Raw genomic sequence first — 14,918 nt, 5'->3', positions numbered from 1 at the left:
GTTGATTCTATCTGGTCTGGTAACGACAATTTCAAGAAATGTTTAAGAAGAAGCAAAATGAATACATTTGTTCAGCTACTGTATTGATAACTTAAAGCTACTTTGAATTGAATCATTTCAGCTTGAAGGAAGCTTTGTCCTTTAGATCCTAAACTAGCAGTTACTGTATGTAATGTGTACATGCATCCATTCATTCTTTCATTTGCATTTGAGTCAATTTAATCAATGATCATATTTCATTTAAGTTCAATAACTTAATCCAGTTGGGTTTGTCAACAAAACTGTAAAATATACTCTCTTTTTTTCAGAGTGGTTTGTCAGCATGTTGCATCACCAGAAAGTTTGTAATTTGACCCTTTGGTTGTTATGGAGGACAACTATCTTTGAATGGAATGAACTTGAAGTTTCCTTTTGAAGCAGCTGAACTTCAAATGGTTTCTGCTCCGGAATATTTGACATCATTTCAAGGGGAGCAGGTTGTGACACGGAGACTCTTGCCCTGAGCTATTAGTGCAAGACGTTATTGTTTAGCACACAGACGCATGCTTTCTGCCATCAACAGTCACGGTCAGGGTGACCGTCCATTCACCGCTGAGTCCCACAGCTGGCGAGCTGAGATTATATTTCAAATGGGAAACAGTCATTAATATGCTGTCCATGTTTTTCATTCTGGTATACAGGATCTGTTCTCTCAATGTCTCTCTCTCTCTTTCAAACACACGTCACTATTTTACTTCAAATTTACCCAAGCCTACTTTTACAATAGAATGCAACAGTATATTGACCTTGGCCTTCCTTACCTCAGACCAGAGGTGAGTCACAATTTGAATTGCTTGAGACTTGATAACCTGATGCTGCCAGATTGTTTGTTTTCACATAGCCATGTGGGGACACTCTGGGTAAACCACTTCAAAAGGGGCAGGCACTTAAAAAAAAAAATCCTGGAAGGTGATGTGATTGGATGAACCATCTGTCTATCACCGGCTCGCCACACACCAAAGCCCGCCAGTAGCTGCCTCACAAGGTTATTGACTTGATGCATGAGGAGAAGACTTGAGACTTGACTTGGTTTCTGACTTGACTTTGACTTGTACTGGACTCTTGTTTTGTTCTTGACTTTGATTTGTACTGGACTCTTGTTTTGTTCTTGACTTGGTAATCTACTTGACTTGGGGACTTGACTTGAGACTTGTGCCACAAGACTTGAGACCAACTTGGGACTTAAGTTGACTTGGTCACACCTCCTCAGACACAAGAAAACATAAATTAAAATGCATAAGCTCAGTGTGATGAACTTTAAACTTTGTTGTAATGCGTGAACAGTTTGTCTGGCAGATGCCGTATTTATAGAATCAACATAATTAGTTTAAGTGAACAATTTGGACTGGGCCTCAAACATATTTTCCATCTTAACTCACTGTGTAAACCCTGCTCCTCTAGCCACTGGAACTTTGAGACTCTCAACCAATGACTTGTGCTGCCTTCAAGTGCTCATCCTAAGCTCGTACTTCCAAGCTTGGAAATCATAGTGATCTGTCAGTGTATTATTCAAGTGCTCCTGGTTGTAAATAATAGCATTAGGATTCTGTAGCTGAAGTGGGTTTACAGTGGTTTTCTTTTAGGAAGCAAGCCAACACAGAGCTAATTTGTGCTGTAGCAGAGGAGAAATGAGTTATGTGTAATTAATGTTGTAATTTATTCCAAGTTTAAATGTGTGATATCCAGAAATTAAACAGACAGTTCAACTTTGCTGGAGTCCCAAATCAGTCTTGAGGTGCAAGTTCCAAGTCTAAAAGATTACCAAGTCAAGTTCTATGTCATTAATGTCAAGTCTAAATGCAGACAGTAAGTTGAGTCTCTTTAATGTAAGTTCCCAAGTCTAAATGTAGTAGCACCAAGTCAAGTTCAAGAAAACAAAATATTTAGGACATTTTAATTAATAAGATTAATAAAAACGTGGTGAGGGAATAGACTGCTACAGCCGGGCGCCTTCCAGATAGGCCTATGAGGGATCAGTGTTGGTAAACAAATGGCTTACTGGGGGCAACTTCATAATGGGACCCTATGGAGCCAGGCTTGAGTGTCTCACTCTAGCAGGCTGTTCTTTACGAAATTCACTTCATTTTAAAAACTGTGACAGTTCATACAACTTTAACACAACATACATACATTATACATCAGACCCTTGAGCTACTTGCTCTCACTCAAAATGTTTACAAACCTGATCTCTTGTATACATTTCTGTATTATTATTATTATTATTATTATTATTATTATTATTATTATTATTATTATTATTATTATTATTATTATAATGCTGCGGGTCATAATGATAAAAAACTGCAAGATCAAATCTGGACTCAGTTAAAGGAGTGCAACACCTTGCAGTTCAACTCAAGCAGTCATTACCATGTCCGAGGGCATTTGAAGGCAGCATCTGACGCATGGGAAGTGGGCGTGTCTGTGTGTGTAGTGTGTGTAGGACGGATTGCAGCCTTCTGTATGTTGAAGCGTTCATAAATCTCACTGTCCAGCGCTCCAGCCAATAGGGACGCGCTTATGTTAATCCCGGCACAGTAAAAACCCACTGTGTACGTCTGGAAGCGGCTCTAGGACAGAGGGAGTGATTGAGAGAAGAGAGACAGACAGAGACAGAGAGAGAGAGAGACAGAGAGACAGAGAGACAGAAAGAGAGAGAGACAGAGAGACAGAGGGGGACTGCACATTTTCTTTCATTTGGAGATGTCCATTCATCAAAACGTTCCCACCACTTTGTTTTAGAGAGAGAGAGAGAGAGACGCACCGGCATTGACGCATTCCACTTTATCCAAGGCTTATCCTGATACCAGCGGCTCTTTCTGACGGAATCTGTCCACACATCTCATCCACATTTTATTCCCTGGATCGTCATGTCCTCCGGTGATGCAGTGAGCCGGCCCGGTGACGCTTGGAGCCGGCGGGTGAGCGTGCTGTGCTGGGACCAGGTGCGTCGACTCGACGCCATCCTGGGAGAGAGCGTGCCCATCCACGGGCGAGGCAACTTCCCCACGCTGTCCGTCCAGCCACGGCAGATCGTCCAGGTGAGACAGACCACCACGAACAGATTGAACAGCTAATAAAGCAGTTATTATGAACGCGTCCTCATCTTAACACCGCTCCTAGAATAAACTCTCCAGGAGGGCGCTGCTGCGCTGCGCACCTATGACATCACGGGTAGGCTACTAACGGGTCAATGTGGATAAAAAAAAAAGAGTGATGATCAGCGAGGAAAGCAAGCACCAATGTCAAGAATAGGCTACAGAAAATGTAGAGTGGGCTATTAGCCTATAGGGAACTGATGCAGAACTATCTATAATGGTCAATTCTTGAACTCCTAATATCAAATGTCATGAATGAATGATTGATGCATCACTTTATTGATTAGCTAACTATGACATTTTATTGATTAGCTATGAAATTTGATTGATAGTTACTCAATAACTGACCATTAAGTTCCCTACTACTCTAAATTGTGTATAGGCTACCTTTAGTTAAGTGTTACCAAATAGTTTATGCTATTGTAAGAAAAACATTAATTAAAGATATATAGGCTTTCCCCTCCTCAAAGTGTTTTCCTGTGACTTCATGCTTAAAATGGTGTGTAAATAGGCTATATGTATGTTGATATGCCATCCTAAAAATCTTGGTAAACTGTATAAACTGTAACTCCTTCGATGAAACAGTGCGGAATTGAATATCGCAGCAGGTTCATTCATAGCCTTGACCTTAACTGTAAAAACAATTATGTCAATGATGTGTGATGTGGACGTTGGCAATGATTGAAACAAAGGAGAAAAATAACACTTAACACACTTCTTTGAAGAGTTGCTGACCAAGTTTAACACCCCCTCCCCCAACACGCATGCACCCACCCACGCACGCACGCACGCACACACACGCACGCACGCACTCGCACGCGCGCACACACGCACGCACGCACACACACACACACACACACACACACACACACACACACACACACACACAGACACACACACACACACACACACACACACACACACACACACACACACACCACACCACACTATAAAAAATTTCCATCTTGACATGGGATCAAGTCTCGAAATCTTATGAGGTATTCTTCAAATAACTATGAATGCAATATGTGCAGATCATTTCCCTTGATTTTCAGTGCAAAAAGACTCGTTTTTAAGCAAATTTTCTCCAATCATCTGACATCTTCTTCATACTAGTGCAGTGATCTTATTGTCTTGGGCCTGGCCTTCAAGTTACTTACTGACACTTGCCTCTAATTCGTCAAACAAGTGCACTCGCATTGAAGTGTCTCCCCCCACTGGAGGCATTTTCCTCTCACTTTGAGAAAAGTCCGATTTTAAGGCTCAATGCGAGACTTGAATGACTTTCTACATTGCCATTTTTTTTGCAGTGTACTTTAGGCTACTTCACTCTGCCATTCAAACAGTTGAGAATCGAGATCACTTTCAACAACCTGCAATCAACACAATCCTTTTGCAACCTATCATATATTTTACGCATCAAAGAATGGTGCTGTTTTCTTTGAAACACATCTGTGTCGTGGTAATCGGATTCCCGGCAGAGTAATTAGAGTAAAAAAAAAAGGGGGGCATTTGAACACTCATACTCTTAAACACAGAGATGATCTAAATAAGATGATCTAACACCCTGACTGCACATTTCCACTGGCTCACTAAAGGCGGTTTGCAGTCAAAGTCATTCCACAGGTCTGCTGAAAATGGGCTAGAAGAGAGATAATGAGACTAGCTAGTATTGCCCGAGGATAAGAATGTACTGTATAGGGACCGCTCTGCAGTTTCCCCCCTGAAACATTATTCAAATGACTGTGCCTTCAAGCCAGATTCACATTTCAAAGGGATGATTCATAATTTCTGTGCTGATCGTGTCGGGGGAAAAAGACCCTCAGTGCTGATCGTGTCGGGGGGAAAAAGACCCTCACACATATTTATAAGCTTTCAAGAGTCTCATATGCAGTAATAAGCAGAACACTGCGGATGATATAGCCCCAATACCATCTTTCCATCCCCACACAATCCTGTGGAAAGCAGAGACCCCAAGCATTTCTCTTTCCATGGAGCATGCTCCTTTTCTGAGGGGCTTTGAAGGAAGGACCACACCGACTTTTGACCAGGTTGTTCCATTGGTCTCCTTCCCTAATAGGCTATCCATGACCAGAGGATTGGCACCGAAATCATCTCTGTCTCCAGTAAATAGCTCTCTCCAGGGTGCAATCTAACACTAGCGTATAAGCTTTGATATGGTGATTAGCATTATCCAAAACATGAAGATACACCTTTTAGTAATCCAAAAATGGTTACAGTATTGGTTTTCATAGATTCATGACTTGTAAAAATATCATCATCATCATCATCATCATCATGATCTTCAACCGCTTATCTGGGATCAGCTCGCGGAGGTAGCAGTTCCAGCAGGGAAACCCAAACTTTCCTTTCCCTGGCCTTATGAAAACAAATTATGAATATGTATCATTAGTGACATCAAACGCATCAAACGTTAGCTGTGTGGCTAACTTTGCTCACGGCTAACTTCGCTCACTCCATGTGTCAGAGATGGGGACTTGGACTTGAGACTTGGGACTTGAGTCGCACTTAAGTCACACACACGGTGACTTGAGACTTGACTTGAGACTCATCCTCAAAGACTTGAGACTTGACTTGGACTTGAAGGTTTGGGACATGTGAACAATCTTTATTTTTAATTATATATTTTTTTGGTGGATTAACATGAAGGAAATGTCTACTAATAAGAATGTCAACTAATCAATGTATCAGTATCAGTACTTCATAAAGGAGTGAGGATAATATAGTACATGCTTTGAATTCCTTAGTTAGACCAGATGGCACCCAGGAGATGATAGAACGCTCATCCATAAGAGACTTGAGACTTGACTTGGACTTGGACTTGTGACCAAATACTTGAGACTTGACTTGGACTTGCAAAAAATGACTTGTGAGCATCTCTGCCCTGTGTCATCAAAACAAGTGAGAAGCGCCCATCAAAAGTGCATTATTTTTGTCACATTTTTACCAGTCCCCTAAAAAAAAACCTGCTTAACAGGCTGTACGCCAACACGTTGCAACACACCAGATGCAACTATGTACTCTCTACAGAAATTATTTTGGTGCCAATTTAATCCTGTGGGCCAAACTCCCCAAAAAGTACACTTTAAAGAGCCCTTCTCAATGGCGGTATTGTTTAGTGCCCACACACACCCCCTATAGGTGAGCCATGGCACATTTAAATAACATCTGCTCGTGGTATGGCTATCGGTGAGCCATGGGAATAGTAAGGGAAACCTCTTACTGTTCCTGACACCAATGTAGTGCTATCCATTCCATTCAGCATCTGCAGGATGTATTCCGCCCACAGTCAGAATATTGATGAGCGTACATAATATCCTCTCATGAGGAAACAAGGCTCCTCTTGATTGGTATTGTCAGAAGTTCCACGTAAGGTTCGCTGCATTACACCGCAGTGATGATAAAGACAGATCTGAAACGTCACAGGTTAGATCATTTGTGTTCATAGGTGGGGGTGGGGTGGAGAACATATGGAGGCCAGTGTGTTTTTGTTGGCCACAGAGAAGGTTCTCTCTTCTTCCATCTCCGCAGGCTATAGAGATGATGGGTTGTTGTGTCTAGTGCGTGATTGAGATCGGTCCTCCTTTTCTCCTGCCCGGTGGTCTGGTTTCACCGTTGTGTGATGTTCTTGTTGGGAGCATAGCGAGCGAGCGACCTGGATTTGGAGTTATGAAGGGTGGATTAGTCCCTCCAATAGCAGTGGGCTTGTGGGTCAGGCCTGACAAGGTATCACTGTGGTCGCCTGACTCCAGTCGCCTGACTCCCGTCGCTGCCTTGCCAGACTGTAAACCAACTCCTCACACAGGCTATTGTTGAGAATGAGCAACACGAAGGGGCCACATGCCCTCAATCTCCACAGAGCAGATACATTGTTTGGGTTCATTCAATATAGCCTGCTGTTATTTTTTAATTGGCAGTTTCTAATTAAATTCTATAAATTCTTCTCCACAAGATCCTAATTGTTTCAAGCGATAATCTAAGATGTCCATTTACATCAATCTTGGTGCTAAATGGTCATTTATGTTGTTGGTGTTATTGCAATTAATTTTGGCACCTGTCAATCAAACAGTGTTTGAGATGGCACTCTTTTCTTTGTCTTTGAGCTGCCAGCCACCAGGACAAATGGTCAAGCTTTACATACATCACATTATGACTTTAAGAAGTCCATTTAAACAGTTAACATACCATTGCAACGCTGAATTCAACAACAATGTACAGTATAGTGTATGTCACCACATCGTTTTATTTTGGCTTCTGCTTCTGCTATGGGTTGATATTGGGCGGCGGGGGGGATGGGGGGTGGATTGATTTAACTCGGATTTAATTCACCAAGGATTACAATCAGAGGCTATATAAAGATGACTAGTCTAATCTAGATTTCACACTCACCAATTCATCTCCCCAGTGTAGACAGTTCTACAATCCAGTGCTAAATCAACAGCAAACATCTCCGCATACGGGTCCCTGTGCCATGAGAACGTTGGAGATGAACAAACCCCTCATTGAAAACCCTCCATTTCATAGAGGTGCAACCGCCTCACATTCCAGCCGGTGACTCATCCCGGTCTGAACAGACAGGTGAAGTGTCCGCCCGCCGTGCGCAGGAGACTCAAGGAAGCCTTTCAAATCAGAGGAAAAACCATCATGGTGCCCCTGGCTCCTGCCTGCCTGCCAAGCTACTGTACATCTGACATCTGGCTGGGTTCGTTTTTGGAGTGGATGTGAACTAGGCCCGGGACTCGTAACTTCTCGTTCGCCGTCGCCATTTCCTTGGCACGGGAGCCTTCTGACTCGCTGCCCGGACCTCTCATTGGCGTCCGGGGGACTATACGGACCGCCGCAATAAAAAAAAACACATTCAGGCCTGCGTCCGAAAGGAGACACTAAAGGAAACTATTGAGACTGAATGAGGAACGCCGAGCGACTGTTATGTGTCGCCAAGGCGTTGTCAACACCAGGGCAGTTGACAGTGTTTTTTGCGGCTGGTTTTTACGACGTCGGCGGAAGTGTCTCCCCCCTCACCAGGTGCTTACGCATCATGAGGGAAATGAACGGACCCTGTTTTATGAGTGCTGAAGGCTCGGAGCTGTGTGCTTCCTCATACACTCCTTTAGGGACAGGAGTTGATAATGGCACGGCGTTAAGTAGGACCAACTGTGTTAGAGCAAATACAAGGTACCGCTAGTTGAAACGCACAGCTATGCAGTTTTGCCCAGTGCCTTGGGGAGACCCTGTAAATGCACAGCTATGCAGTTTTCTCTAGTGCCTTGGGAGACCCTGTAAATGCACAGCTATGCAGTTTTGTCTAGCGTCTTGGGAAACCCTGTTAAGTTTCACCAGACAAAACAGACGGCCATATGGTTTGGGAGTTATATGGTTGTTTTGCTTATGGAAGCCTGGTAGAATACCGCAACTCATTTCGAGCTGGTGTTGGTGTTAACCACAGTGAAGACTGTTTCTGGCAGGCGATGTAATCGGTTTCAGTTGTGATGGAAAGCAGTTAATATTCCTCGGTCTGATTAATATTCTCGTGATGTGTGTTCTTTTCTCCCCCCCCCCCCCCCCCCCCCCGACATCTGGTGTACGAGTTGAGGTTACCACTTTGAAACACGTGGAACTCCAACGCTGGAAAAAGCAACAGATAAACTTTGTGGGGAAAATCGATTCCCTGCAATGGCATGCCCATAAAAGATTGCTTTGAAAGATGACGTTTTATAAATCTTGACCTTTGGTTTAACATTTGAACCTTCTTTTTTTGTCGAGTCATTTTAACGGGAGGGTCTTTTTTCACAGACGCTTTGCTCTTTCCCCAATATATTTTCGTTTAAGCTCGTATTCTAATTTAAAAAAAACTAGGAACTTGAAGAGATGCGTCGAGGATTGCGCATCATCAAAACACCCTTGGTTTTCCGTGTGTGTTTTTGCAGACGTCACCTTTGCATCCAGAGTCACCAACTACCACCCAAAGTTATGAAGCCAGTGCACATCATGGCATCTATAGTCAATCTTTTTGAAAATTTTTAAACAAAGAAAACATAGAAGAAGAATGCGTAGAATAAACATATTTTTATCCTGCCACACAGAACATTGGCAGCACCTACTGGCACACGCAGGACATCCTTTGTAATCTTCAAATAGTAGAGCGCCATTAAAAAGGGATTGGATAGATACGTTTACACTTTACACTGTGAAATCTGAGCGTGGAAAATGAATTCTTATGGGATTACCTGGCTGCTAGAAGTCTGTGTGAATAGATTGATGGCTGATGGGATACAAGGAGATCCCTATGCCGTGGTCCTTGTTTGTTAAGGGGCAGCTGTATTTTGGATGTCTTAACCCATTGATACCTGATGCAGCATTTGTGTGTGTATCCCTTTAAGACCGGTCTTAAAGGGATACACACACAAATGAGGGATATACAGACAAATGCTGAATCAGGTATCAATGGCTTAAACAGACAGTTCACCCCGGTCGAAAAAGTACATATTTTCCTTCTAACCTGCAGTGCTATTTATGCATGTAGATCGTTTTGGTGTGAACTGCTGAGTTTTGGTGATATCGGCCATAGAAACGTCTGCCTTCTCTCAAATACAATGGAACTGAACGGCACTCTGCATGTGGTGCTCAAAGCGCCCCCAAAAAAACCATTTGAACAACAATGTCTCTTTCCAGAAATCATGACCCGGTTACTTAAGATAATCCGCAGACCTTGTGAGCTATTTTCTTTTGTAGCTGCTAGCTAAACTACACCTGCTAGCTGGGTGTAACTATACCTGGTAGCTGGGTGTAACTACACCTGCTAGCTCGGTGTAACTACACCTGCTAGCTGGGTGTAACTACACCTGCTAGCTGGGTGTAGTTCAGTCTAAATAGTTCCTACATGAAACAGCTCACAACAAGGTCTGCGGATTATCTGGTAACTGTCTGCCTTTCCGAAGCCCTGCCACTCCGAACGTTAACTTCCATTATTCGGACTGGCGGTCGTTCACCTTAGAAGCCGCAATGCCAACCTTAGGTTTAGGCGTGGGGGTGGGAGAGGTTAGGTTTTGGGTTAGGGTCTGGGGGAGGTTAGGTTTAGGCATGGGGGGAGGTTAGGTTTGGCGTGGGGGCTGGGAGAGGTTAGTGAATAACGGGGAATATAGAACCCTTTCTGAGTGCCGATATTTCGGAGTGGCAGAACGTCGGAGTGGCAGCATGTAACCGGATTATCTTGAGTAACCGGGTCATGATTTCTGGAAAGAGACATTCCTGTTGAGTTTTCCAAATATTTTTAGTGCTTTGAGCACGACAAGTCGAGTGCCATCCATTGTATTTGAGAGAAGGCAGACATCTCTATGGTCCGATATCTCGAAAACTGGGCAACTCGCACCAAAACAATCTAGGTGGATAAATAGCACTAGAGGTAAGAGGAAAGGAAAATATGTATTTTTGATTTCGGGGTTAACTGTGCCTTTAAGAATTGGCCCTGTTTGATTGTTTGTGCTTGTGTCTTCTCGATGATGCCACAGTCAGGAAGCGTAAACATCTGAGCTGTCTTTAAGTCGTCACATAGCAGTATGGTTGTTTGTTCCAATAGCCAGATCAACCATTTTCTTGCCAAGATGTGTTTATGTGATGAGATGTTCTCAGTATGGTGTGCAGCCACAAGTTTAAAAGTTCACAGTCATCCATATTCTTCAGGTTGGTTTGAGCTCCCTGAGCCAAAATAGTTTGGGCCTTTTAAAGAGGACAGGCAGCGACTTGTCATCTTCTGCAGCTTATCTCAGCCCTTGTGCTGACGTTGCACCCACTTCATATGTGGAGTGTTTAGTCTGAGTTGAGTCTGCTAGATCTTTCAAGTTACTACTGTATAGGACAAAGACATGTACCTGGTGTCTCATTTCATCAATCATGATGATTCATTGTGGTTGTTTTTTCCCAGTAAGTGTCAAAGAAAACAAAAACAAACAAACTCAAGAAAAAGCATGCATATATATTGAGGTTTCCAATATTATCACGTGGTGCTACCAGCCCCATACGGTGCCTATGTGCTTGTAAGAGATGTTGTGCATGGGATCCCACGCAAGCGGTCCATGAGAAACCTAACCTCGTCAATGTAGGCCCAGAACGGGTCCCAGATAACTAAAAATCTTTTAAGTGAGTTGGTCCTCAGGAACCTAACAGAGGTCATGTCCGCCAACCACAGCTGAAAAGAGGGAGGAGAGGGGGACTTCCATTCCTGCAGAATGAGTTTCTTGGCAACAGTTGTCCCCTGTGTCAGAGACTGTTGCACAGCTGTAGTAGGGAAGTTCAGAGAGGACTCTGAGCAGCCGGAGATGGCGAGTTCTGCCTCCGGTTGAGGAGTTATTTTGTAGGCCTTAGAGTACAGGATAGTACACGAATATTTTGGCCCAGAATCCCGTCAGTGAAGGGCAGAACCAGAAGGCATGAGACAGAGTGTCCTCTGACACCTGTCACACAGTGGTGAGACAGAAGGGTAGATCTTGTGCAACTTATGCTTACAATAGTGCAGATGGTGAGCAAAATTGGATCAGCTGGTGTCTACTATTAACACATTCACTGCCAGCCGTTTTTCAATACTGTAGTTAGCTTCTGCCAAGGTTTTTTTTTGAGGATTCTGGCTCATCTTTCAAGAGCCGAGGATTCGTTTCTGTTAGGATTTTGTGAACACACAATATCTCAAAAGAACTAATAGAATGTGTGCTTTCTCTGTCTAAAAGAGTTAGTTTGTAGAGTTAGTAGTTATGTAAGCATTAGCAGTTGAATACAGCATGGTTTCAGCGTCTGAAAATTTATTCTGAGATAAACGGCTTTTTGTGAAATTCGATAGAACAGTCACTTTAACCATTCATTTTTGGCATCAGTAAGACGTCAGACATCTAAACAATAGTTTTGAACAGTAATTTCCTCCATAACAGCAGGAAACACCCCTCTCCTTCAAACTCCTCCCTCCGTGTGTGTTCTTCTTGGCTGCAGCGGGCGTGTCACAAGCTCGTTTCTGTTGCTGCTGTAACCTCGCGTCACCAGGCTCACTGCTTTGCTGCTGCTGTGCCTGTCTGCTGGCGGCCGCTGTGCAAGTCTGGATGGGCTCGCTCGTTTCTTGGGGTTTGTGTTGAGAGCTTTGATGAAGCTTTTGCGATTCTGGTCTTATTTATGCTGCGTGTTTCAAAGTGTGTTCCACCCGTAATCTATTATGCAAATTTGCAAAACCCCACCGCCAGCTCCCAAGCGCGAAAGTGAAAGCGTTTTCGCCAATCCATTTTCATGAGAATGGCTTCCTCACACTGCTTTTTGCTTGCCTTCCTCTAGTCTGGAGAACACTGTCGCCACTTAGTGGGTCGGTGGAATGGGTTGTACACGTTCGGTGGCTCCAATATTTTTATAGGAGACGTGGGGAGCGTTGATCCACGTCCCACCGTCAAAAAAAAAAAAAAAAATTTAAGCCGAGATATCTCGTCATTGGCAGTCAACCGTTGGATTTTGTAAGCCGAGATATCTCGTCAATGGCAGTGAACGTGTTAACTGAGCAGAGTTGTATCACAGACTCCTTTCCCATATAATAATGTCACATAAGTCAATGCCAAGTTCCCCCTGCCACGCTTCTCTAATCCTCTCAGTAGACATACATATCTAGAAATGAGATGCTTGGAGTGAGACTGTACAATCCTTAGCAGAATGGTAAAAATAAATAAATAATACACTACATTACCACGTTAAAGCAACTCCCATTTTACTTGTGCTAACTTGTACTGTATGTTCAGTGGAGGACTCCTGATTGTTATCTTTATGTGGATACAGATCACTCACACTTTTCTCTCTGTGTCTTGCAGGTGGTCAGGGCTCGACTGGAGGAGCGGGGTGTGGTGGTGCGTGATGTGAAGCTGAATGGCTCAGCGGCCAGCCACGTGCTCCACCAGGACAACGGCCTGGGCTACAAAGACCTGGACCTGATCTTCGGCCTGAGTCTCACCGACGACAGGACCTTCCGTCTGGTGAAGGACGTGGTGCTGGACTGCCTGGTGGACTTCCTGCCTGAGGGCGTGTGCAGGGAGCGCATCACCACCCTCGCCCTGAAGGAGGCGTACGTCCAGAAGCTGGTGAAGGTGTGCAACGACACAGACCGCTGGAGCCTCATCTCGTTGTCCAACAACACCGGCAAGAATGTGGAACTGAAGTTTGTGGACTCTCTGCGGAGGCAGTTTGAGTTCAGCGTCGACTCCTTCCAGATCACTCTGGACTCCCTGTTGCTCTTTGACCGCTGCTCGGAAACGGCCATGTCTGAGACCTTCCACCCCACCGTGCAGGGGGAGAGCATGTACGGAGACTTTGAGGAGGCTCTGGGTCACCTCCGCACCAGGACTATTGCGACCCGCAGCCCGGAAGAGATCCGGGGCGGCGGGCTGCTCAAGTACTGCCACCTCCTGGTGCGAGGCTTCCGCCCGGACTCCGAATCCCAGATGAAGCAGATGCAGCGCTACATGTGCTCGCGCTTCTTCATCGACTTCCCCGACATCAACGAGCAGCAGAGGAAGCTGGAGGCCTATCTGCAGAACCACTTTGCGGGCATGGAGCACAAGCGCTACGAGTGCCTGGTGACGCTACGGCGGGTGGTGGACGAGAGCACCGTGTGTCTGATGGGCCACGAGCGCCGACAGACGCTGGCACTTATTTCCGCCCTGGCGCTGCGGGTGATGGCCGAGCAGAACGCCATCCCCGCTCTGGCCAACATCACCTGCTACTACCAGCCCGCGCCCTATGTCAGAGATGTCAACTTCAGCAATTACTACGTGGCACGGGTTCAGTCGCCCATGGCCGCATGCAGTAACTCTTACCAGACCTGGCTGCCCTGCAGCTGAGCAGTGACTTTTAGGATGCCGACATGTTTGGAAAGCTTTGAGCTTCGACCTTGCCTCAACGTGAGCCAAGTGCTCGGTGCCTCTGTAGCAATGTGGCTTCTTTTTGGATGGAGGCCCACCTTGGACAAAAAGGAATTAATGTATTGTATCTTTTTTTTTTTTTTGCCAAATCTTACATTGAAACCATTCCACTAAGTTATATTGATTAATACTGCTGTAAATCTCATTCGAGCCATTGTTATTAGCCTATATCTTTTTTTTCTTTTCTTCCTGTTGTCGTTTCATAACCAATGTTTTGGTGTATGGAAAAATATGAAGGGTTGATGTGTGACCGGAGGAACTTGTTTTTCAAGTTCCTCGTTCCTGTCTAGTGGAAACTTGTATGGGTCAATATGGAAATGTAAACAATACATAAGGAACCGGAAAGCTGTATTTTGTTCTATCTGTGGTTTCATCTGACCTTGTTTGGAGACAAAAGGACCAAAGAATTATTTTCTTGTGTAACGTAACGTGATAAACAAAGACTGTTCCAAAGTGCCTGAAACTGACCAACATATTTTTTAGTAGTTATCAGAAATGTTTTTGAATCTCTTTCATCCAGGTTACTGTACATTTCTATATCCAGGGTCAGGGTATTTTGTTTTCAAATCATTAAAAAAAAACATCAAAATGGACAGATGTGGTACATGGGTCTTTCTTCAGCCATCCTAACAAGGTTTGTAGACACGATGTCTAAAAGAGATGAGGGTGACAATATGTCTCAGCATGCTCCACTGGGCTCAGTGAGAGAGTACTGTATGCCGGAGATCAGAGCATTGAATTAGTGAGAGTCTGGAGATGTGAGTCAAGAAGGCATCCTCTATCTCTGTTCTCTGTATCTTACTGTCTGTAGATCTCTCTCCAC

The 14,918-nt window shown here is 44.3% G+C and overlaps 1 protein-coding gene across 1 annotated transcript; it reads left to right on the top strand.

Annotated features, from left to right (window-relative positions):
• The first annotated feature begins 2,632 nt into the window (after positions 1 to 2,632).
• Positions 2,633 to 14,688, top strand: LOC310785769 (terminal nucleotidyltransferase 5A-like). Its single transcript, XM_083646907.1, has 2 exons — positions 2,633 to 3,080; positions 12,989 to 14,688. Exons 1-2 carry the CDS (start codon positions 2,910 to 2,912, stop codon positions 14,012 to 14,014), a joined length of 1,197 nt encoding a protein of 398 aa, XP_083503033.1. The 5' UTR covers positions 2,633 to 2,909; the 3' UTR covers positions 14,015 to 14,688.
• The last annotated feature ends 230 nt before the right edge of the window (positions 14,689 to 14,918 follow it).

Source organism: Poromitra crassiceps (genome assembly GCF_964638095.1).
Source record: "Poromitra crassiceps genome assembly, chromosome: 11".
Classification (NCBI taxonomy): Eukaryota; Metazoa; Chordata; class Actinopteri; order Beryciformes; family Melamphaidae; genus Poromitra; species Poromitra crassiceps.
Note: the sequence above shows the minus strand (reverse complement) of the source record. Positions and strands in the feature narration are given on the sequence as shown.